Here is a 25,963-nt window from a genome sequence, read left to right on the forward strand (position 1 = left end):
CCACATCTCTTAAGTGCTCTGCAAGATATGACACTGATTCGTACCATGACGACCACCTAGTTAAAATGGGCATAGGAAATAATGGAATACAAAACTTCCGGAAGAGATGCTTTCGTTTTCTTGTATTTAAGAAAGCAGATTTGACTTCGGCCACAACAAACTAACTCTGGCAGATGCTTACCCAACACATTCAGCATTAAGTTTAGTTTGTGAACCCAACACTGCACAATCACAACACTGTCACTTAGAATTCTTCTTAAAATATCGAAACATTTTGGCATGTACCATGCCGTATCTTCTGACACAAGGGCCACATCATCGAACTGGATATTGTACTTTTTCAATATATCTAAAATAGCTCTGGAGCAGGTCTTGGAATCTGCTGATTCTACAATTATTACCACTGTAGCCAAAGGCTTTATTATTTTAAAATTAACCACAATAATTTTACTTTTCGAAGATTTTTGAAAAGTTACTTTGTAATATTCGAAGACAGGTAAAACCATAGTAATGTGGTTACTTTCTGTGGTCCCTTAATCCACTGGGTAATTTAGTTACTTTTCTGTCCCCAATTACTATCTGTCCCTTGCAGATATTTCATTAGGCATTCTTGTAGCCTTACTTACACAGGGACACAATAATGTTCTTTCACCTATGTGCGACACTATAAACAAATAAAACACGCACATGCTTCAAAATAATATGAACAAAGGATGCATTCAGCAGGCTAACAACGCTTACCACAAGATTCTCGCACTCGCTACATACGTCTGATATGACGTCACGATTGTGTTCAGACCAGATTCAGTACTATCAAATGTGCAATACTAGCAATCTTACCTATGCTATGGCTATCGATTATCGATTGTAGTACGAAAAAAAAAAAAAAAATTGAAAATTCGCACACATTATTTGCTAATTGCTTAAAAAGTCGCGTCATTTTCGCAAAAACATAAGAAATTGGCGACTTGATATGGATTTCGTGATGTTTCGCTGGTTCAAATCAGGTATAAATGGATTAAAGAATGTATATTTACTGTAATTAGATGTTGAGAAATATTTTTTTCCAAAATTCACGAAATTTTGTGGTCGCAAAATATTCCATTCCCTATTTACAGAATGTCTTTATTAGTCTGCACTCAAGAAATGATTACAATTTCGTTCATATATACAGATACATCGAAAGTTTCTGGTAGTGGTTATGGTCATAGTGTGAATAGCCATCCATCTCTCCATCATTCACCCATGCCCAAAGTTTATTGGCATTGGCTGACACACTCTCCAGTCACAGGCCCCATCGCTTGATCGTGTCCTATACATTTTCTGTTAACAAAACACTAACAGATAGTAGAGATATAGCAAACGCATTTAATAAACACTACTCAAACTCTCACAGATTATATCCCAATACCAAAAAAACTGACAAATTTATCAAAAGAGAATTACATAAAAATAATAAAAACAATGTTACTAGTACAAAACCTGAAATATTTCATCAAAATTTTACTTCCAAAGAATTAACTCTAGCTTTACAAAATTTAAAAACCAAGAAATCTTCTGGCCCCGATAACATTCATTCCGAATTTTTTTAAAACATCTGGGGGAAAAAGCCAAGTCTGTACTTTTATCCATTTTCAATTTATCATGGAACACCTCAGTTCCTGCAGCTTGGAAAAAAGCAATCATTATACCAATTCACAAAAAAGGGAAACCTGCTCATGATGTTAATAGTTATCGACCAATAGCACTATTAAGCATGATAGCAAAAACCATGGAGTCCATGATCTCCAACAGATTAACTTGGTATTTAGAATCCCAAAATCTTTTATCACCAAGACAAGCCGGCTTTCGACAACTACACTCTACCAATGAACAAGTCATACGCCTCGGCCAAGAAATAAAAGACGGTTTTAACAAGAAAGAAGATACTTTGGCAATATTTATTGACTTTCAGTTAGCATATGACTCTGTTTGGAGAAATAAATTATTACTAAAACTCCAGAAATTAGGTATCTCCAGCAATATGTTCAGATGGATATCAGAATTCCTTAGTCAACGATTCATTGCCACTAAATTCAATAACTCACTTTCTAGTTACAGACAAACATATCGAGGTCTACCTCAGGGTGCTGTCCTCAGCACAACTTTATTCAATATTTATATAAATGACTTACCCTCCTTATTAGAGGAATCAAACATGAAAACAGCACTATTTGCAGATGATATAGTTTTGTGGACTTCCGGATCTTACAGACATAGAGACAAAATTCAAAATTCTGCTCTTAAAGCTCTAAATCAACTACATGAATGGAATATATCAAATTTGATGACACTCAATTTAAGCAAAAGTAACTACCAAATATTTTCACTCGGTAAAAAAGAAAGAGAATTCAATATCCAATGCAATGGCAAACACCTTCCTAGGACTTACGAATCCAAATATCTTGGAGTTATTTTCGATAGTAAGTTAACATGAAGCAACCATTTGAAATACATTTCTGAAAAAGCTCGTAAAAGATTCTCCCTTCTAAAAAGACTAGCAGGAAAGGAATGGGGATGCTCTAGGAATACTTTGAACATTACATACAAAATGTTTATACAGCCAGTGCTGACATACTGCGGAGAAATTTTAATTACTTCACCTTTCATAAACGAAATAGAATATGTTCAAAACCAAGCTCTCAGACTCATTACTGGTGGAATCAAAACAACTCCAATAGATTCTATGAGATTCCTCACTAATATTAACAGCATCAAAATGACAATAGAAGAAAAAGCACTGATTCAATATGAAAAACTTATTAGATTACCAGAAACAATTCGCATTCATACAGTCCTCTCTGTAGATTGAAAACTCAAAAAAGTTTTATATCCATTGTTCAAGAATTAAAACAGAAAATCAATATCCCGAATTTAAAAGAAAACCTACAAATTAAACCAAACCCTTTAACTCTATTAAATATGGAATATAATCTAAATTTAACAGAAGAAATACTGAAATCAGAAGTAAACACTGAAATACTAAAACAATTGTCTTTAGAGACAATTAATATTAGATACCCTCCACAAAACTGGCTTCATTTATACACTGACGGATCCTTGATCTCCAGAGAACAAGGTGCTGGTGCAGGTGTTACGTGCTGTCTCTTCTCACTTTATAGATCTCTTGGGTATGGAACAACAAGTTTTGATGGAGAAATCATTGCAATAAGTGAAAGTCTCAGGAATCTTCTATGCCACATCAGTAAATTTAAAAATGCAGTTATATTGTCAGACTCCAAAGCAGCTATTCTATCAATAGTCTCTAAACACACACCTTCATCTCAAACAGCAGAAATAACTAAAATGCTCTCTCAGTTAATATCACTCAATGAAAGAATTGTACTCCAATGGATACCATCCCATTGTGGAATCCTGGGAAACGAGAATGCTGATGCTTTAGCAAAGAAGGGCAGCACTGCTACTTACAGACCTGTTACTAAATCTATGTATTACTCTGTGAAAAGATTTATTAAATCTACATACTTAGACTTCAACAAACAAAATTTGATAACACAATCCCAAGGGAAAAAATGGAACTCTCTGCATCAAAATCCACAGTTAATTCCCGATTTACCACGAAAATCGTCTGTAGCTGCATTTAGATTGGCAACAGGCCATGATTGTTTGGCTAAACACCTGCATAGAATTGGAATATATCAGTCCCCTAACTGTCCATTGTGCAACTCAAACCAAGAAATGAATTCGGAACACCTCAAAATCTGTGCTTCAGTGGCTGGCCATGATAATATCTTTGAAAAATATTGGAGTGCAAGAGGTCAAATGACTTTATTGTCAAACACCTGGCATTAGAAAACAACAACATTTTCTGTGAGTGACAAGTTTGTGATTAGTGGGCTAGGATAGATTTGTAACATTTTTTCTCCTGGAGATAACTGAACTTAGTACCACTATATGAAGTCTGGCATTATCTTGCTAAAATATGTATGAGATGTCCTGAAAGTACAGAAGATCTTTTGATCTTGAAATGCAATGGTCACAAGTAATGGTAGTGCGAATTTGTAGTAGGCATTGTATCTCTTTCTTACCTAATAACAACCCAGATCATAATGCTAGTCGATGATGTGGCATGCCTGGTTTGATTACTCTCTTGATGATGACTCTCACCCACTCGCCAACAGACGAAGATTTTGCCATTGATTTCGAAGCAAGGTTCATCTGGAAAGACAAAATTGTGTCAGTTCTCACGTCACTCATGTCTATTATATGCACCATTGAAGCCTGGCATTCTTGTGCCATTTTTTTAAATTTAGTCTCAGGAGAGGCTGATGAATACACCACAGCCCAAAAGTTTAAAAATGCCGACAAAACTGACATTGGACGACATGTTACAGTTTGTCAGTGCTGACAATAAAGCAGGTTGGTCTACCAGTGACATCCTACAGAGATGATGATCTTTGTATAGCATTGTTTATGCATGATCTCCAGAACCTCGTGCATCCATACAAGTGGTAATTTTGCAGAAAGAGGCATTGCTATCTCTAATGCTAAAAAAAGCAATTTCTGTCAAAGTTGCTCATTTGAACATGGGGGCATTTGCTCGCTTATAAGACATATATTCATATTCATATTCTTTATTTGTCTGAAGGTACAATATAGTACAAGAGGCCTCATCAAGGTAATAATGTAAATACAATGTGTCAGTATTAAAAAGAATAAAAATCTAAAAAATAATAACATTCAACTAAAATATTACTTCATTATCAAAAAATTAAATCATATTGTAAAAGGAATTATTTTGTAGCCATGTCTTAGTTTGAAATTTTAATTGTCTTTCATTTTGTGACTTTATATTTGTAGACATCTTTTATCGATGGTGTGTAGGTAAAAGCACTTGACTCACATTTTTTTAAATCCGACTTTTTTTTTTTGTAATTAGTTAAAATTTAATTACAAAACATGAAGATATGTTTTTTGACAACTATGTTTACATTTTTTTCATATAAAGTACTGGTAACTAATAGTAATGCGCTAAAATTTAATTATAGCTGTTTCTGAAAAATTTTTCTTTTGTGGGATAAGCCCTTTTACCTGAACACCGTCAACATACTTTTATTGCAGTAATTACGTAACTAGATTGTGTTTTTTGCAACCTCACAAATGATACATTTAGTTGATCAGTATTTCTAGTTTCATAGTGGTGCAAATATTCTATAATCACATAATTAGTGATATTCTTTTTTAAATATTTCACTGTAATACAGCTGACTGAGCACTGACATAATGAACCAGCCCCACTTGCTTAGGCCGAAGCAGAATTAGGGAGGGATGCAAGTTAAGAGACGTTGTGAATTGTAATGAGTCAATGTATACTAAAATTACATTATTTCCAGTAAAACATAATGATTTTTTTTAGTACTTCCTAATAAAACATGTCTTATTTAGCATCAAAAGTGTAATTACACTCCTCCTTTGTGTTATGAACACAGTAGTAGTATTTGGAGCTCTATAAAGTGATCAGTATATGGGAAGTACAGATCAGAACTAATAATTTCAAACTTACTATTAGTATAACACAGTAGAATTTATGTCTGTTCATAGTTGCACATGAATCTATTGTGTAAGAAATAAAGAAAGAGGGCATTATTAAATATCATTCTATAAATGTGAATTCTTTCACATAAATTTAATATGTATCAAATGTTACTAGTCTGAACTGTCATTTCAGTTAATCATACTTTCCCTGCTTTTAAACCGATTAAACAAAACTGCTTTTCATGTACAACAACCACAATATGGTCTGATTAAATTTTTCTTTAAAATTGTTGTGCTTTATTAAAGCCTAAAATAATAATAATAATATCATCATCAATTAATTAATTTTTTAGTTTTTTGCTTTAGTACTGAGTTTTAAATCAAAAATGTCAAACCTTTAAATATGACTCTGTGCATGCACACATACAAATGCACATGCACGTATTCACATGCATTCATGCACAAAGAGAGAGCAGAGGAGAATGGAATCATAAATATGTGGATTTAGAAAGAAGAGTTCTCAGAGATGAATTAATTATTTTAGATCGTTTTGTTCGCAGCATTACATCTGCATTAGAAGCAGGCATTGTGAATTATTGGTCCAGACTATGTGGTTTAGCAGATTCTAACTCCGAACTGGTGTATCAGTTGCTGGGACTTACAGCGAGCTTAGCAAGAGTGATGCCACAACCTGTTGGGTGGCTTATTAAGCAAGAAGTCCTCCGGAAGTGGGTGATTACACAGCTTACATCACAACAACTTCAGCTTCACCACAAGTTGAGGGCACTAGACCTCTTGGTTTGCCTCACTGGCCCTGATGAAGACACCAATAATCAATTGCAGTAAGTAATCTCATAATGTTGTATACTACAAATAAAACTGAATTATTTAATTGATGAATTGAATTATTTGTTTAATTTCTAATGTTTTCAAGTGAAAGGACATTGGACGAAGGAGAAAACAAATCACTTCTGAATATACGTAAGTACTGTAGTGTGTACCCATTGACGAAGATTAATGCTTCAAGGACAGGGATTGCAAACTATAACGAGTTATTCAGTTTTCCATATAGTTTGACACCTTCTTTTCAGTTTGAAATAAAGTGTAAGAATGGAATATAAATTTCGCCAGCTTTATTTGATGAAATCGAATATGAGATAGTTTTTAAAGTACCGGTAACTGTTTCATTTTTCAACCTAAATGTAAGTTCTGGTTTCTGTTTTAAGTATTAAAGTTTGTGTAAGTTGTAAGACTGGCGTAGTGGAATTTTTTACTTGTGCAATAATAGTCAGTACCGTACAGTTTGCTTGGAGCCCTTTCATTTTTGGACGAGGTCAAGTTTTATTTGATATGCTTTAAAAATATTTTGCGTCAATTTTACTGCTGTAATGTGGACCTCACAATTTTGAATATGGTGCCACAGTTACATTCATTACATAATTATATACTTTTACATTTATATCGCGCTTATTTACCTAAAGTTCATACTTAACTACTTGTATTCCTTCATACTTAACTAATTGTATTCCCTCTTATTGAAAATACTATCACATTTATTCCTTTTCTCCTTAACTTATCTTAGAATTTATTTTTGTTATGCCTAATCATTGCTTTAAATCAATTATGCACTCATTGTTTCTCTCTGTTTTGCTACAATACTAACTGACTACATCATTCATCATTTTCTAGTTTAATTTTTCATTATAACCTAATAACTTTAGTCTTCTTTATTTTACAATTCTTCATCCTAATTATTCTATATTCTTTCAATTCAAATGTGTAACATACTATCCTTCCTAATAATACTTATCACTAGTCATTTCTATGTACTGAAACAGTTACGTTTTCTGTTTAAGTATTTACTAAAAATCTCTTGTTACTTTTCCCACCTAGTTACGGTAAAACCTCGTTTTAACATTCTCGTTTTAAAGGAATTAGCATAATAATAATGTAATTAATTCCTGCTTTTAAGGAAACCCGGTTTAAGGAAAATCTCAGTTTTAAGAAATACTTTTCAAGTGGACTTTGTGATAATGAAGTTCGAAATATCAACTTTTACTTATGGTTTTTAAGGAACCCGGAGGTTCATTGTCGCGCTCATATAAGCCCACCATCAGTCCCTATTCTCAGCAAGATTAATCCAGTCTCTACCATTATATCCTACGTCCCTCAAATCCATTTTAATATTATCCTCCCAACTATGTCTCGGCCTCACCACAGGTCTTTTTCTCTCTGACCTCCCAACTAACACTCTATATGCATTTCTGGATTTGCCCATAACTCTACTTTTAATAATCAATAGTACCAGTATATTCAGTAGCGAATTGATAGTAATGCGGCACTACATGGCGGCATTATTGTTATCATTCTTTACGATCTTGCTTTGCATTACTTACACAGAGTGGTTGCTTCGCTTGTTTTGTTCTTTCGAGTTGTGTGGATCCTGTTTTCAACCTTTTTTCTGTTAGTTTACGCTGTTTATGCATTGTTATAATGGTAATTAAATAGAAGAAATTAACTATTGAACAGAAAATGAAAATAATCAATAGTACCAGCATATCCAATAGCGCATCAATAGTAATGCGGCACCACATGGTGGCATTATTCTTTATCATTCTTTATGGTCTTGCTTTGAGTTACATACAAAGAGTGGTTGCATTGCTTGCTTTGTTCTCTCGAGTTCTGTGGATCCTATTTTCAAATTTTTTTTGTTAGTTTATGCTTTTTATTTCATTTCATTTATTGTATTCCATAGATCTTACATTAGCAATGGAGTTTTAAGATGTGGAAGAAGTAAAAATTTTACAAGATTACAATTTTTTGGCGAGATGTAGTGAGATGAGGCCGAGGATTCGCCAACAGATTACCTGGCATTTGTCTTGTGCATTGTTACAGTTGTAACTAAACAGAAGAAATTACTATTGGACAGAAAGTGAAAATATTAGGGATGTTGAGGATAATCGTCAAATTAACACTATCATATATGGGAAAAAGGCATGGTTCGCCATCTATACGTCCTCATTATGGGGAATAATAAGAAGAAAGAAGAAATTTTCAGTATGACTCGGATTCAACCAAATTGAAAAACATTCATGCCTCACCATTTGAAGAGTTAGAAAATATTATAATGAAATTTATAGCAAATATTAATTATAGGCCTAATTAAATGATTATAATGTTTGGTATATAACACACATGTTAATACTAGTTATTTTTAACCTTTTCTTCCCATTTTATGTAAATCTCCTTTTAAGGAAAACCCCCTATTTAAGGAAACAAAAAGTAATCCCACAGACTTTCGTTAAAAAAGGGTTCTACTGTACTTCCAGTCTCACCTTCATTTAACTTTAGTGACTTGGCTTTAAAAATATAAGACAGGGCCCTTGGCTTTCATTCCTTTGTGGATGAATCATGCTAATAAATTTTATTATTCATCTTGAGTACACACTTTTAACACTTTATATCACTTAGTAATGTACTTAATATAACCATTTTCGTATGTTAAAATAAGCTAAGTTGTAATTACCTAGTTCTCGAAGAAATCGGAAGAAGCAGGACCTCATTAATTCTGATGATGGCTGACATAAGATGAAACTTAGTCAACTAGATAATTACCATTTAGTTTATTTTAACACATGAAAGTGGTTATGTTAACAATTTTATTGCCCTTGAAAATCTATTGCCCTCCTCTGTGTATAATGGTTAGCATAGCAACAGTTTGATTGCAAGACTGAGGCCACTGGCATATCTCAGATGGTAATGCAATTGCCTCCTGGTCTGCAGTCGCGCTTGGGCATGAGTTCGATTCCTGCTTGGGCTGATTATCTGGTTGGGTTTTCTCTGAAGTTTTCCCCGATTGTAAGGTAAATGTCAAATAATCATATGTTGAATCCTCAGCCTCTTGTCTCCAAATACTACCTATCATCAATTTTATTGACACTAAATAACATAGATACAGCATTGTTGCATAACCTAAAATACCACAAGAATAACTGGCATAAAAACAGAAAATCCACCAAATTTTGTTTTTCATTACTATGTCAGTTCGTCTCTGTTTGGTCCAAGAACAATAAAAATTGCCTTGCTTTCACTTTATTATGAGTTAATGAGTGTCCCTTTTAAAATGCATTGTTGTTGGCAGTTTGTTTTATCTCTTTCAGATCTGCACTTAAACAATTGAGAGAACAACATTTTCCTCAGCTCTCTAGTGAGCTTCGACCTGGCAGCTGTGAGTACTCCAGTTTTGTATCAGCATTTCGGAAGATATTGCGAGGATTGGAAGCATCTGGAAGTCGTGTTATACTTCACAGTATTGTTGCCATGGTGGCTAGTGAACCTAAGCATGTGTGTGAAGACACGATACAGCAAAGCTTGTTGATATTTATGAAGAGGTAATTTTACTTTAATAGTTGAGTGAGAAATATAAGTAGTTTTTACCAAGTGTACCACATCTATAGGACAATAAAATATATCGTCGTTGTTCCTGCAATAACTCCTATGTGCAAAATATAAAATTTTTCAGTAGGAGGAAAAAACACATTAATTCATCCTATGGCAGCCATACATAGGGGATTGTGAATTCTTACATGTTCGAAAGAAAGAAATATAATTACATATAGGAGATTTTATTATTTGCTGTATCACTATTTAAGTTATTTAATAGAGCAAAAATCTGAAAATCGATAAATATGTCACATAGAAGTTATTGCAGAAACAACGACGATATGCCTCTGTTTACCTTCTTCTTATTCAGTGTATGTGTTAATGATTGTTTTACTGCAAAAATGTATTTCGAAATTTCGACACAAGTATCCTTTCTAGTAGTAGGTCTAAATGTAGAGCTGGGACTAAAGAAAACATATTAATTCATTATGATAACAGTGTGACACAAAACATCCTTTGTGTCGAAAATTGTGTTTGGCATGACATCTGATTTTGTAATCATATATATGTCTCTCCATTTATTCCACACTGTTAAAAATATTTGATTGATTTTAATATTTGTTGAGTTATTTGATTTGAAAAGTATTAGCCAAGATCATATAAACTAACAGATAGCTCTCTTATATAGGTTTTAGAGTTTGCAGTCGAGGCCGGCTTGATGTAGTTCAATAATTGTCAACAGATGGCACAATGACAAACACCATCACGAGACACGAACTCTGAACCGGCCTGGTCGGTCTAAATCGATTATTTCTTGCTTACGAGATAATCTCGGTATGTACTGTCGACAACTGATGACCATGGATAAATATTATTGGCCTATATGACCTTGGCAAGTTCGGAACAAGAGGGCTTGATAAGGCCACTTGGTTCGGAACGAGGCAGCTAATTATATTTGTCATGTGGGCGAAGCGCAGAGATAAGATAAAGTACGCCTTTGTATTGAATAGAATACAATACAGAGTCTCTGCCAGACAAAGCCAATAATATGTAGATCATGTTATAAAGTTGTCGGTCAGCTAAATTATGATTCGTTATCTCTTCTGTTTTTATATATTTGTCGTGAATATTATTTATATTATCAACTGAGTGTATAACATAATTTATCCGTTAATTGATGTTTTACTAATGATAAATCCAAAGAACAATGGGAAATAAGGGACTAAACACTGAAAAATAAATAAAATAAGAGAATTTGACGTTCATAATTATAATGTTGTCGGAGTTTTGTTATACTTTACTTTGAATTATTTTAACTTGCACCACAAAAACGTATGAAAATTAATGTTAACATTACCTAATTCTTACATCGTATTACCTGTTTAGTTATGATAGTAGTATATTGGATAAGCCTCGGAATAGGACTGATTCTCTGGCACGACCATAGCAAAGGAATAAGGTTTTGAGATTTGGCACTTGGAACGTTAACTAGTCTTTATAGAACAGGAGGGGTAACATTAGTAGCAAAAGAACTAGCTACATATAGAATAGATTTCGTAGGAGTACAAGACGTTAGGTTAGATGGGAATGGCATATCACAAATAGGAGATTACTTGTTGTATTATGGGGAAGGAAACAATAATCACCAATTAGGAACAGGATTCTTTGTTCATAAAAGAATAAAATCAGCAGTAAAAAAGGTCGAATTTATCAGTGACAGGTTATCATATTTAGTACTTAAGGGTAGATGGTGCGACATCATAGTCATAAATGCTCATGCCCCTACAGAAGAAAAGACGACCATATAAAGAATAGCTTCTATGAGGAATTGGAACATACTTTTGATCAGTTCCCTAGATATCACATGAAAATGTTATTGGGGGATTTCAATGCTAAAGTAGGACGGGAGGATATTTTTAGACCAACTATTGGAAAAGAGAGCCTACACGCAATTAGTAGTGACAATGGAGTTAGATTAGTCAACTTTGCCACATCGAAAAATTTAATTGTCAAAAGTACAACATTCCCCCATAAGGATATACATAAATATACTTGGACTTCTCCAGATGGATTGACACACAACCAAATAGATCACATCTTGATAGATAAACGGAGACATACTAATATAGTAGATATTCGAACTTTCAGGGGTGCAGACTGTAATTCTGACCATTATTTGGTGATTGGAGAATTAAGAGAAAGATTATCAGTAGCCAAGTAAGTAGAGCAACAAGTTAATATTACTAAATTCAATATTTTGAAATTAAAGGACGAGGAAGCTAAGCAAAATTATCAGGTCGAAATTTCGAATAGGTTTGCCAGTTTAGAAAGTTCCGACGAAGTTGAGAAAGAATTAGATGTTAATAGCGTGTGGGAAAATATCAGAGATAGTATCAAAATTGCAGCTGAGCAGAGCATAGGTTATTATGAAACTAAGAAAAAGAAACCGTGGTTTGATGAAGATTGTTGCATGGTAGTAGAAAGAAGGAAACAGGCAAAATTGAAATTCTTACAGGATCCAGTTGTGGAGAAGAGAGATAATTATTTCAATGAAAGACGGGAAGCAAGTCGTACACTTAGGAATAAAAAGAGAGGTTACTTGAAGGAAAAACTGAATGAGGTAGAAACAAATAGTAAGAATAAAAACATTAGAGATTTATATAAGGGTATAAAAGAATTTAAAACGGATATCAGCCAAGGGTAAACGTGATCAAGGATGAGAATGGTGACTTGCTTGCAGACTCTCCATCAATCCTAAACAGATGGAAAAACTATTTTGCTTAACTGCTAAATGTACATAGGCCAAATAGAAATGATCGGGACGAAATTGAAATACAAACTGCTGAGCCATTTATACCCGAACCCACACTTTCAGAAGTCGAAATTGCGATAGAAAATCTGAAAAAGTACAAGTCTCCAGGTATCGATCAAATTCCAGCAGAATTAATACAAGAGGGTGGAAGTGCATTATATAGCGAAATTTATAAACTTGTACTTGCTATTTGGGAAAAGGAAATTGTACCAGAACAATGGAAGGAGTCCATAATTGTACCTATTTTTAAAAAGGGGGACAAAACCAACTGTGGTAACTTTCGAGGAATATCACTTTTGTTGATGTCATACAAAATTTTGTCCAATATTCTTTTGAGAAGATTAACTCCGTACGTAGATGAAATTATTGGGGATCATCAGTGCGGTTTTCGGCGTAATAGATCGACTATTGATCAGATTTTTTGTATTCGACAGATAATGGAGAAAAAATGGGAGTATAAGGGTATATTACATCAGTTATTCATAGATTTCAAAAAGGCATATGACTCGGTTAAGAGGGAAGTATTATATGATATTCTTATTGAATTTGGTATTCCCAAGAAACTAGTTCGATTAATTAAAATGTGTCTCAGTGAAACATACAGCAGAGTCCATATAGGTCAGTTTCTATCTGATGCTTTTCCAATTCACTGCGGGCTAAAGCAGGGAGATGCACTATCACCTTTACTTTTTAACTTCGCGCTAGAATATGCCATTAGGAAAGTTCAGGATAACAGGCAGGGTTTGGAATTGAACGGGTTACATCAGCTTCTTGTCTATGCGGATGACGTGAATATGTTAGGAGAAAATACACAAACGATTAGGGAAAACACGGAAATTTTACTTGAAGCAAGTAGAGCGATTGGTTTGGAAGTAAATCCCGAAAAGACAAATTATATGATTATGTCTCGTGACCAGAATATTGTACGAAATGGAAATATAAAAATTGGAGATTTATCCTTCGAAGAGGTGGAAAAATTCAAATATCTTGGAGCAACAGTAACAAATATAAATGACACTCGGGAGAAAATTAAATGCAGAATAAATATGGGAAATGCGTGTTATTATTCGGTTGAGAAGCTCTTATCATCCAGTCTGCTGTCCAAAAATCTGAAAGTTAGAATTTATAAAACAGTTATATTACCGGTTCTTCTGTATGGTTGTGAAAATTGGACTTTCACTCTGAGTGAGGAACATAGTTCACGGTGTTTGAGAATAAGGTGCTTAGGAAAATATTTGGGGCTAAGCGGGATGAAGTTACAGGAGAATGGAGAAAGTTACACAACACAGAACTGCACGCATTGTATTCTTCACCTGACATAATTAGGAACATTAAATCCAGACGTTTGAGATGGGCAGGGCATGTAGCATGTATGGGCGAATCCAGAAATGCATATAGAGTGTTAGTTGGGAGACTGGAGGGAAAAAGACCTTTAGGGAGGCCGAGACGTAGATGGGAGGATAATATTAAGATGGATTTGAGGGAGGTGGGATGTGATGATAGAGACTGGATTAATCTTGCACAGGATAGGGACCGCTGGCGGGCTTATGTGAGGGCGGCAATGAACCTTCGGGTTCCTTAAAAGCCATTTGTAAGTAAGTAAGTAGTATATTGGAAAATTTGTGCATATAGCCTGATTACAATATATAAGTAATACTATCCTAACCTAAGCAATAGTAGTCTTGTTTATTTCATACATGTTCGTATAATTATACAAAAACAAGAATAATCTAGTTTGCAGCCTATGATGTCTCGTTTACAGTATTACATAATATACATATTACGATATTTACTAGATACTTTAACAATATATAGTTAATAATATTATAAAATATACAGGCCTAATCCATTACCAAGAAATACCCCTTCCCTCACATTTTCAATATTGTTTACCTCAAAAGGTCTTCAAACCTTAAAAACTATTAGACACTGGATTAAAATAGTCATGTTGATGTAGGCCTACAACATTACATTTTTTTGTCACTACTCCTGATTCCATTTTAACAGTTTCAGGTTTTGTAATTTGTAACAATACTAATAATACTGATGGGTCATTCCATAGTGACACACATAACATTTTCGAAGTAACTATGATCTTCACAGGATATTTAATTAAATACTTAAGAGTTTATGAAAGAGACATCACTGTCTTTTAATGTAAGCATTCCAAAATATAAACAGAAAATCTTAATGAAAAGGAATAATTAATAATGTAAAAAATATGAAATATTATATGGTGTGACACATGAACATTTTCTTGCCACTTAATTTATTACCAAAATGGAAAATGTTCATATTATTGTGCCAAATGACATAAATAGTTGTTTTCCAAAGAATTAAGACACTTGTGTAGTACATGTAACTGCTGACATACTTTAATAAAAATAACAATGCCATTAACAAATAAAATATTACGAATTATATTGTGACACACGAACATTTCTGCCAAGTTGATTACTATTTTTTTCAGATGCATATCGAGATTTATACACAGTGCCTACAGTTCTTATTATACAAAGCAACACTTGATTACACTAAAATACACATTCAGATTTAAAATGTCCTTGGTTATTTACAACCATATGTGGTGATATCTCCTGTGTAATATCATGTGATGAATACACCAATATAGGCTATCTACTTTTCCTCCCATTTGTAGTACTTTCCTTTCTTGAACATCACGGAAACTTTAAATTCTTCGCCACCACAAGCTTTTGTAACTTCCTCTGCTTATCTGACGTCTTTTTTTAAATTGATTATTTAACGATGTTGTATCAACTACTAGGTTATTTAGCCTCGATGGGATTGGTGATAGTGAAATGATATTTGGCGAGATGAGGTTGAGGATTCGCCATAGATTACATGACATTCGCCTTACAATTGGGGAAAACCTCGAAAAAAACCTCAACCAGGTAACTTGCCCCAATCAGGATTTGAACCCGGGCCCACTCATTTCACGGTCAGGTGTGCCTACCATTACTCCACAGCAGTGGACCGAACATGGGTTATGTACATTAATTCTTTTGACTTTCGGTTAGCTTTCTTAAGAATACGCATACAGAAATGTAAGTTAGTGCTTTCCAGGCTATCCTTGTAATATTAGTGACTTATTTCAACCAGTTTGTTACTAAAATATATACAGTACCTAAGTGTTTACTTGTGGCACTGGTGATCCATTTAATTGGTATGTGAGACGAATTTAATTTTGTGTTTTACAGAAGGATATATATTGATTTACTTTTGCTCACGTTGATTTTAATTTTATTTGTTGTAGTCCAGTTTTCAATAACGTCAAGCTAGTTTTCCAAGGCGGTGATATAAAATTTATCACTAATTTTTTCTATATATTATACAGTCATCCACGAATAACCTTGCCTGAAAAGTGGCATTTCTATTCAAATCCTACAATAATTTTCATTAAATGTTTTTCACCGAGAAGCTATTATACATTTAATTTTACTTCTGAGACCAGTGAAATATATGCCAATTTTATTAGAAAGGTGCATGTATAATTATCCAATAGCATGATGTTATCTGCAACAAAAACTAAAGGACATGAAAGAAAAGAAGAAAACATTAATGCTGTGGTTCTTAGAGTTCCATTAGAGTTACACGTTCACTGTCCACTGAAAGTTGTATTTCTCTATTGAAGTGTAAAAGAGAAACTCTCATAAAGTATGTCAGAAACAAAGAAAGGCACCACCCAAATATGTGGGATAATTAATTTAATAATGTTATTACCGGGACTTGAAAAAAGCAATCATATGTAATGGGTGGGGAAAAAAATACTTTTTAATCGTGCTTCTATAGTTCGACAATGCTGACTATTCAGAGTTTTGCCTGACAGGTGAGCTACCATAAATTTCTTGAAGTCCTAGTTATTACTGAAGCCAAATGTGTGTCTATTGTCAAGAGTCCATTTTATTTGTGCTTGTTAAGAAAGACATAATTCATAGACTAGTTACCGCTTTCAGTTTTGATACTACATACATTGAAATTAATCTATTATTATTCGTCCTATTTATATATTTATATTGAATGATTCGGTCTACCTTCATAACACATCTCGATAAAGAGTTGAATTAGCTTCCATGCTGCGTTGTATTTATTTTGTCATGTTCCTATAGCAGGAATATTAAATAGGAATTCCTTAAAACAGATTTATATTCACTCCTATGCCTTTATATAGAATACCAGTACATATACTGTATTTCTTAAGATTTGGTTACTTTATAAACAATATGTTAGTGCAAGAACTCTTTTTTTCATTCTGGCATGTGTCAATAAATATACTTGAGACCTCTGTCTCTCTGAATTACTCTTTACTAACTTGAAACATATTCCAAATTTATATTTTAAAAAAGTATTAAAATATCCTCACAATTTAGAGCATAACAATTCCCGAAATAATCATCCTACATTAAATTATTAAGATAAAAATGATTTAATCTATCGCTTGTAACAATACCTCTATGGTCCTAATAAATTAAGAAATAATTTACATCCAACAGATTTATTTTAAAATGGCCTGCAGTTATTATTTTGAATTTTATTGTACCTTAATAAATTGAGTTAAGGTACAATAAAATTTCATCAAGTTTCAAACAAAGTAATTCCATCTTTCCAACAAGGGGACAATAAATACTTAAAGTAATGCTAAACTCAAAAAATTTATTGATGCAACTTAATTTCATATTCTATACCACTGGCACCAAAAAAAAAGTGTCCTATTGTTCACACTGATTCAAGATGAATAGTTTCTTAGTGTTTGTCCATTCCATTTTTTTTATTGTCCTTCCCATTTCTATTTCATTTTTATTAGGTACTTCACATGTAGTATATGTTTTACTTTAATACATAAATGACCATGAAGATATTTGGATATGTCTTACAAAATTCTTGCTGAAGACCATTGTGGTAACATTCTGCCGCATCTGTAGTTTGTACATTTCGAAATTTTCGTGCTTCAGCTCAGAATTCAGGCGGGGGGAGGGGAGGTTGATGTGCCAATGTAGTTTTCCAGAATATAATAATATTCAAAACATTCTCTAATAGGAGGGGTCTCTGATATTAGCTCTGCAGAAAATCTGATACCGGTACTTCTGTTGCTGGTAAATAAGAAAGAACGAAATATAAAAATTTTTAACCACTTTCGAATTTCAGGTGCTTTGTGTCTCAGCTGGTGGTTTGATATACTGTTTGTTTCCTTTAATTTTCCAGAGCAAAAACTGTCCTAAGCGAAATTTACACTCTGTAATCTTAACACTGGGAACATTTATTTTGGCAGCATTGTGTGATGCTATTTCATAATATAATAAGAGCTTTGAAATGATTAACTGCTAACTATTTACCTGGGTGAAGGTAGCACTGAAGTGCTTCCTGTGATTTCTGAAGTGAAAACCGTTCAATTTATAAGGAATTTTTTTGTGGAGATGCAGTTTATTGTATATGCAAGGTGTAAAAGTGCCTAAACTAACCAACCCCAGTGCTGTCATGGAGGCCACACGAGGCCATATATCGTATGGAACCTACAATTTTTTTTAATTAATCGCATGGGGAAATGAAAATTTTGTCTGTAAGGAGCCATACGGCATATGGGTGCCTAAGTTTTGTACGTGGAGATCTATACGGATCTTAGATCATCTCTTGCTGCTCCTACTGTACCTATCAGTATTTTGTTTGATGTTCATAAACAAAAATTATCCACCTCTTCAGCACTGGAATCCAGAATTATATAAAATAATGGTTGAAAAACAAGAAGTGCTGCAAATATACACTCCAAGATTCATCGAGACAAGTGTGCATCTATGGTGGTGCTACACGGTGTATTCTTTAAATCAAACTTGTACAATTAAATTGTAAAGCAAAACAATTTCTTTACTTCTTCTTTAATATTAAAAAAAAATAATTAAATGACAATTGGAAAGATAGAGAGAGGAGAGTAAAATGTATTTCAAGGGAGAAAACAGGGGGTGGGGTGTATGGCCAAGAAAAAAATTACCGTGACAGCACTGACCAAACCTAACCTGTTACAGACTCATGTATGCAAGGTGAATAAACTGAGTATGAAGGAAACTACCTCAGCGCTAGTTTAACTCTTATAGATGAACTATATAAAGAACTTCAAGTGTCAATATTATCTCAAAGGTTTCTGTGTAACAAACTTCATTTAGAAATGTCCATCTGCGATTATGTTAACTGCAGAAGAAGGAAGAAATATTGTCGTAATATGAAGTTACTCAAATTTCCAATTAAGAACAAGGAAAGGCTACAAAAATTATTTTTGATTTCACCCTTATAAATTGAACGATTTTCACTTCAGAAATCACCGTAACTACCTCAGCACTAGTTTCAGTAATTTAAGGACCAGTATAAAGGAAATTTGATTAAAGTGAGAAAGAAATTCGTAAGGGAGGCGGTCAGGAGGGATTGAGGTTGTCTACTAATTCGTTAGAAACAACTATTATAGGCTATTTCATTTGACTAACGATTTGTAGAGAGCAAAATACCTACAGTAGGGTAAAGAATCTAAATCAGTATGTTTATGAGAACGGATATAAAAGTGTCAGGAAAATACGGTAACAGAATTACCGTATATTGCAATTAACTCTGCATTGGGAGAGAAACCACACAGGGTATCGTAAATCTGCTGAAAATTAGAAAATTGTGTAAAAAAAATGCATTCAGAGCGAATTTTCCAGCCTGATAATATCTCGCCCACGTTATAGACATAATTCAATACCGTAAGACTGATATGAAACGAATGTTAGTACAATTTGTTAACCAAAGACGATGTTCAGTAGTTATTTAACAACATACAGAGCAAATAAAAACACAAACGCATATTCTAGCAATAGTTCAGATGAAAAGAAAATGATTAGTACGACCGCTTATTCGTAAAAAGAATACTGCCAGCTGTGTAGCCTACATGAAGCAATATATCAGGCCTACGTTATGAACATGTTGAATTTAATGTGGACGAGAAACGTACAGTTATTATTTATCTGCTTCCATATCGCATCATATAATACACCTGTAAAATGAAAACATGTAGGCCTAAGAAAAGAGGAAACATGTTTGGGGGGAGGGAGTTGTAATTCTTCCCCTTTCCGATAAATTTCAGAAGAGGGATACCTGCTTTTCGTTTATATTCAAAAATTGTAATCTTGTGCACACAAAATAAATTAGTGCCTTTTCGTGAGCATCATGATGTGCATTCAACAAACGCAGACAAATCTGCTCTTTTTAGTATTTTGTGATAATTGTTGCTAGTGAGTATTGTATACTGAAAATTAAAAACAATTAGATATCGTACATCAAATGGTGACAGATTATATATTGAACGCAAACAACATTATATCAACCATGTACCAAAATGTCATCTATGTGTGTTGATGAATTTGGGTAAAACAAGCTTCTGTACACTACAATTTAGCGACACATCAAAGTCTTATTGTAACATAACCTCACATTACAATGAGGAAGAAATTTGGAGGTGGCATGACGTAAAAAAGTCATCCCACAGTCACAGTCTACTATATACAGTCGCGAAGCTCAATATGTAGTACAAATGCAAACATGGGTAGTTGCCCACCACTAGGATCGCTACTATCGCCTCATCATCGCAGATCTCTCTCCTAGCAGACGACAAAATATGTTACACTTTCGTTGTTGTGTTCTTTTGGAAAAATTAACATCTTCCTTCCATTATTGAAATATTAAATGTCTAAAGTTAATTTATTATTTTAATGAAGTATATTAAATTCCACCATAAACTCGAAGATGCCTGCAAGACATAAGTTAATATAATTTTTGTTTGTGCAAAACGAACTGAAATTTACTATAATAGCTTCACTCATTCAAGATTATAGCGATAATTAACTATGAAACCAATAAATATTAATTTCCATTTCCCTTTACAACAATAATAATAGAAATATGAATTAATGGAGTAACTTACGTGTACCGGTACTTGTAGTGTAGGCTTACGTAGTTAACAATGAAACCAATAAATATTAATTTCCATTTCCCTTTACAACAATAATAATAGAAATATGAATTAATGGAGTAACTTACGTGTACCGGTACTTGTAGTGTAGGCTTACGTAGTTAACAAAGTAGGATGAGATTAAGCAATAATAATCACACCAGAATTGGAAATAAAACGTGATCGATAAAAATTCATTAAAACAAACTTAATTTTTTTCTACGTCTTTAGTGAAATAACACATAAAAATAATAACAAAATTAATAGCTACAATTAAAAATATATCCTCTGAAAAAAAAGTAGACCTAACCTTTATTTCTCTGGAAATTTAGCAGCCTAAGTGACAGAACTTTAACCCGTATGTAATGTCCTTTCGGTTAGACTGAAACATTTCATTGTGAAATTTAAGGATATAATGTATTCTAACAGTCACAAAGAACTTCAAATTAACAGTTTTGTTTCTGCACAGCATTCTTGTGGAAACCCAGGAACCTTTCTGAATCTTTCGGAAATTGGAAAAAGGATAACTCTGGCCTCTTTCTCTTACTGTTGCTACAATTTATAGCACTACAAACGTCTCCTCCTTGTCCCATATTATTATTCCAATTATTATATTTTATCCATTAACATTTTCATTACAACCAATAACGAACATTTCACAAGCATCAATGTGAAATACGCAATGAGCTAGCACTCGATAGAAATACGACACAGTCCAAAGTCGACCATGGCCAGTCTATTGTTTCTAGTTGCTAACCGCTTGGAGTGCTTTATCACGAGATTTGCAAAAAAACACCTCAAGCTTCGCGACTGTATATAGTAGACTGTGCCACAGTCGTATTACTCTATGTACTTTTCAGGTACTCTGCCATCTAGTGTTGGTTATTGCAAGCTCATTTCTCGACACTAGCGACGCATAGCGTCCGTTATTTTCCAGTTGCTTCCAAATTTAATATAAGCTTGGCTGATCTGTTTTATATATGATCTAGGGTATTAGTATGAAATATAACAATGTGCTAATTTATTTGAAGTTCTTTAACAAAGTGGAACAATGTCTCTTCACCCATAGTCAAATAAAACATACAAGGTGTTTCAAAAGTGATGGTAAAAAATTTAGGGATGAGAAGTAAAAGCGAAAAGAACCAAAAAAGATCTAATAAACATGAGTATGCAAATTAACCGTTTACGAGATACATTTTTTTTTTTTTTTTTTTTTTTTTGCGGTGGTTGGGGCTGCCAGTGAACTGAGCACTTGAATACGGTAAAGCAGCAATATTCATGCTTTGTATATATGCCGCTTTCTCCTCTCATTCCATTTCCTTATAAATGTGGGACGATATCTAAACAGATATGTTGAACAGTGGATAGGTAGAGGAGGCCTGTACCTAGAATACCAGATTTAAATACTTGGATTTTTGTGTATGGGGTATGCAAAAAGTCTGATTTACACAACAGACATCACCACACCTGAAGAATTGTAGCATTGGATTATAGGTGCCTTCCAGCAAAAGAATAACCCAGGATTGCTCGAGTGCATTCTTGGGTCTTTGTGAAGAAGACTAAGCAGATGCATTAATGTGCATGATCAGCATTTTGAACACCTGCTGTAAAATTCTTCAGTTAATATTTCAAACAAAATAGTTAAATTGCTTGCTGTGTTCCTCTTACAAGAACGAGGTCCGTCTTTCTATTGGTCATTATTCCTCCCCAGACCATGATAGAAGCTCCTTGAAATTTGTGGATCTCCTGTACGTTCCTAAGCCTTTCTGCGTCACCTGGTGGCCTCCATATGAGCACTCTTCTCGTGTCTGGGTGCAAACCGAAGCGTGATTCATCTGTAAAGAGGACCTGTCCCTATTTATCCACTGTCCAATTTTGATGTTGTGGGCACCACAAAACACGACGTGCTCGATTTCCATGACGAATAGCTGGAGACCTTAAAGCTCGACGGGCATGAAGCCCTCTTTCATGCAGTCTATTTCTGATAGTTTGAGTTGAAACAATTACGTTACTTACATTTTGCAGGGCACTTCTTAACATTGTGGCAGTTGAAGTTCTTTCTCTCAGGGCTTTAAGGTACAGAAATCTGTCTTGTCCTGCAGTGGTAACCCTTGGTTTTCCTTAGTGCCTTTCTTCTGGACTGCCAAATTGTTCATAACGACTCCACATTCTTGAAATTACACCTCTTCCTGCAGCATCAGCTTGTGTTCCGCCACTTTCAATTATGCCAATCACCTTAAACATTTAATGATGGTTTAAATGACGATGTTCTTCCAGCATTAAAATTATTCTTAACTGTTTACGACGATTTTAGACAGTTTTTAGTTACATATGTCTCCTGTTAAAACACACTAATTTAATTCTTTCCAATGTAACAATACAAAATAACAACGTTGGTTACTATGGTAGCCTGGTAGAATGACAAATGACTAGCACTTTAATATGTTGTTGTTGTCGTTGTTGTTTTCTAATGCCAGCCGTTTGACAATAAAGTCATTTGACCTCTTGCACTCCAATATTTTTCAAAGATATTATCATGGCCAGCCACTGAAGCACAGATTTTGAGGTGTTTCGAATCCATTTCTTGGTTTGAGTTGCACAATGGGCAGTTAGGGGACTGATATATTCCAATTCTATGCAGGTTTTTGGCCAAACAATCATGGCCTGTTGCCAATCTAAATGCAGCTACAGACGATTTTCGTGGTAAATCGGGAATTAACTGTGGATTTTCATGCAGAGAGTTCCATTTTTTCCCTTGAGTTTGTGTTATCAAATTTTGTTTGTTAAAGTCTAAGTATGTAGATTTAATAAATCTTTTCACAGAGTAAAACGTAGATTTAGTAACAGGTCTGTAAGTAGCAGTGCTGCCCTTCTTTGCTAAAGCATCCGCATTCTCATTTCCCAGGATTCCACAATGGGATGGTATCCATTGGAATACAATTCTTTTATTGAGTGATATTAATTGAGAGAGCATTTTAGTTATTTCTGCAATTTGAGATGAAGGTATGTGTTTAGAGACTATTGATAGAATAGCTGCTTTGGAGTCTGACAATATAACTGCATTCTTAAATTTATTGATGTGGCATAGAAGATTCCTGAGACTTTCACTTATTGCAATGATTTCTCCATCAAAACTTGTTGTTCCATATCCAAGAGATCTATAAAGTGAGATCTGGTAAGACTATAAATTACTTTAATGAAATATGTACATATATTCTAAATTGCTTTAGCTGTTCTTTCTAAATTCTTTGTTACATTACAAGTAGAATATTTTTATTCTAATATACATTTCCCATTCTTCTGTTTTTAGGCTGAACATTGAAAATCAAGTAAAAGCAATTGAGGTTGTGTTTCAAATATTTATGGATCAGCAATATGATCCAAATGTCCGCTTGGGCTGTGCTCAAAGATTTGTGCAGCCTCTACTTCTAGCTGCAAGGCAAAATGCTGCCCGAGAATTCTACAAAGGCAGCATTCAGTCTCTGATAACCATTCTTTCTGAAAAACTGGATGTGCGTGGTGGACTACGAGTGGAGCACCAGATGGTGGGGAGAATTGGTGCTTGGAATATCATTGGGCCTCTGTTTGTACAGATAGAAACAAGTGAACTGGAGAGTAAAGAGTGTGTAATAACTTTGGCGGCTTTTCCAAGTGCTGCCACTGGCAAGGAACTTATTACAGATCTCACATCCAGGTATGATTCAATTTAAACCAATAGTTTTTTAGTTCATTTTAGGTTACTTCCGAAAAAAATAAAAAAAAGCGAAGTCTTGCAAAGCAATGCTGCATGTGAGAGATTGAGTGACTGTATAAACGTGTGTGAGTAAGAAAGTATGTGTGTTTCTTTATATATTTACGAGTATGTATTCTTGCAAGTGTGGGTGCTTGCGTACAAGCACGTGTGAGCATGTGTCTTCGTGTGTATTGTGAGTTTTCTCCCCTAATAACCTATAATACACTGCCCTGCAAAAAAACGTGTAACACTTCAGTACATTGACAGTATTACACCTTAGCCTGTTTTAATGCACACGAACAGGGAACTTATCACAACAGAAGAGAGATATTGAAGAATTCAAAACATGCATTTATAAAATCCATTGTTGATTTTTTGTTTCCACATGTCTTTTAATCACTTGTCTTTAAGACGCATACAGTGAACATGTTAACAATAGATTTCAATGTGTTACGCTTTTTTTGGAGGGTAGTGTATATGTATGACGAGATTTTGACCAATCACTTTAGATATAACGCAGAAATATTTCAGTACCATGGAGGGGGGAGGGGAGAGAGAGATGGAGATGGAGAGAGCTTGAGCTCTTTCAGAAGATTTCCACTGCCACACATTAGCCTGACTGTATAGTATTGTACTATAGGTATTCATTCATTCATTTATTTCTTATTTTCTGCTTTCCTCTTAGTCTTTGCATATGATTCATGAATCTTAATGTTGTCTATCACCTGATATCTTCTTCTGCCCCGACCTTTTCTCCCATTCACCATTTCTTCCAGTGCATCCTTCAGTAGGTATAGCTCATGCAAGGAACGATTACCGAAAAGCAATGGTGGCATTGCTGTTTGTTTTGACGTGTTTTGACATGTGTGTAAGCACATCAAGGGAGGAGAGGTGCGGGTTGATGGAAGTACTGTCTCCTCCAAGAAGGTGAACAAATGAGGACATCACTATGGAAATAAAGAATGTAGCAAAAAAATTCGAAGCTCATTAAACGCGCAACATATGTTTACGAATGAAATAATGATACCGTGTGATACAAGTCACGTATTCACATGCAATGGAACAAACTGAAGTCGTAATGTAACTATCACAATGCAAGACTGTTTCTAGCGATGTCATTTCTCTTCTGACTGTACTCTTGAATATCATTCAAGCCATCTCGTGACCTTTCTTGTTGCCCACTCTTCCTTATCGCAGTGTTTCATTCGCATTCCTTCCGCTGGTATTCTCTGCATGCGAACCTGTAGTTTCTTCTCAGCCAGTGACCCAACCAATTCCTTTTTCTCTTTCTAATCAGTTTCAGCATCATTCTTTCTTCACCTGCTCTTTCCAACGCAGCTTCATTTCTTATTCTATCTGTCCACTTTACATGCTCCATTGTTTTCCGTATTCACATTTTAAATGCGTCTAGTGTTTCTCTTTGTCGTAATGTCCATGTTTCTGCCCCATACCATGCCACACCCCACACAAAGCACTTCAGAAGTCTTTTCCTTAGTTATTTTTCCAGAAGTCC

General features: G+C 34.3%; 1 protein-coding gene across 7 annotated transcripts in view; it reads left to right on the forward strand.

The window, feature by feature from the left end:
- LOC138705841 (DNA-dependent protein kinase catalytic subunit-like) overlaps positions 1 to 25,963 on the forward strand; it is a 290,093-nt gene that overhangs the window by 161,987 nt on the left and 102,143 nt on the right. For all 7 annotated transcript variants that reach the window (XM_069834521.1, XM_069834522.1, XM_069834520.1 and 4 more), the window contains 3 exons: positions 6,096 to 6,377; positions 9,696 to 9,926; positions 24,028 to 24,411. In XM_069834521.1, coding sequence (XP_069690622.1) covers positions 6,096 to 6,377; positions 9,696 to 9,926; positions 24,028 to 24,411 — 897 coding nt within the window. The remainder of the gene's footprint in view (positions 1 to 6,095; positions 6,378 to 9,695; positions 9,927 to 24,027; positions 24,412 to 25,963) is intronic.

This window comes from Periplaneta americana, chromosome 9 (assembly GCF_040183065.1).
Source record: "Periplaneta americana isolate PAMFEO1 chromosome 9, P.americana_PAMFEO1_priV1, whole genome shotgun sequence".
Taxonomy (NCBI): domain Eukaryota; kingdom Metazoa; phylum Arthropoda; class Insecta; order Blattodea; family Blattidae; genus Periplaneta; species Periplaneta americana.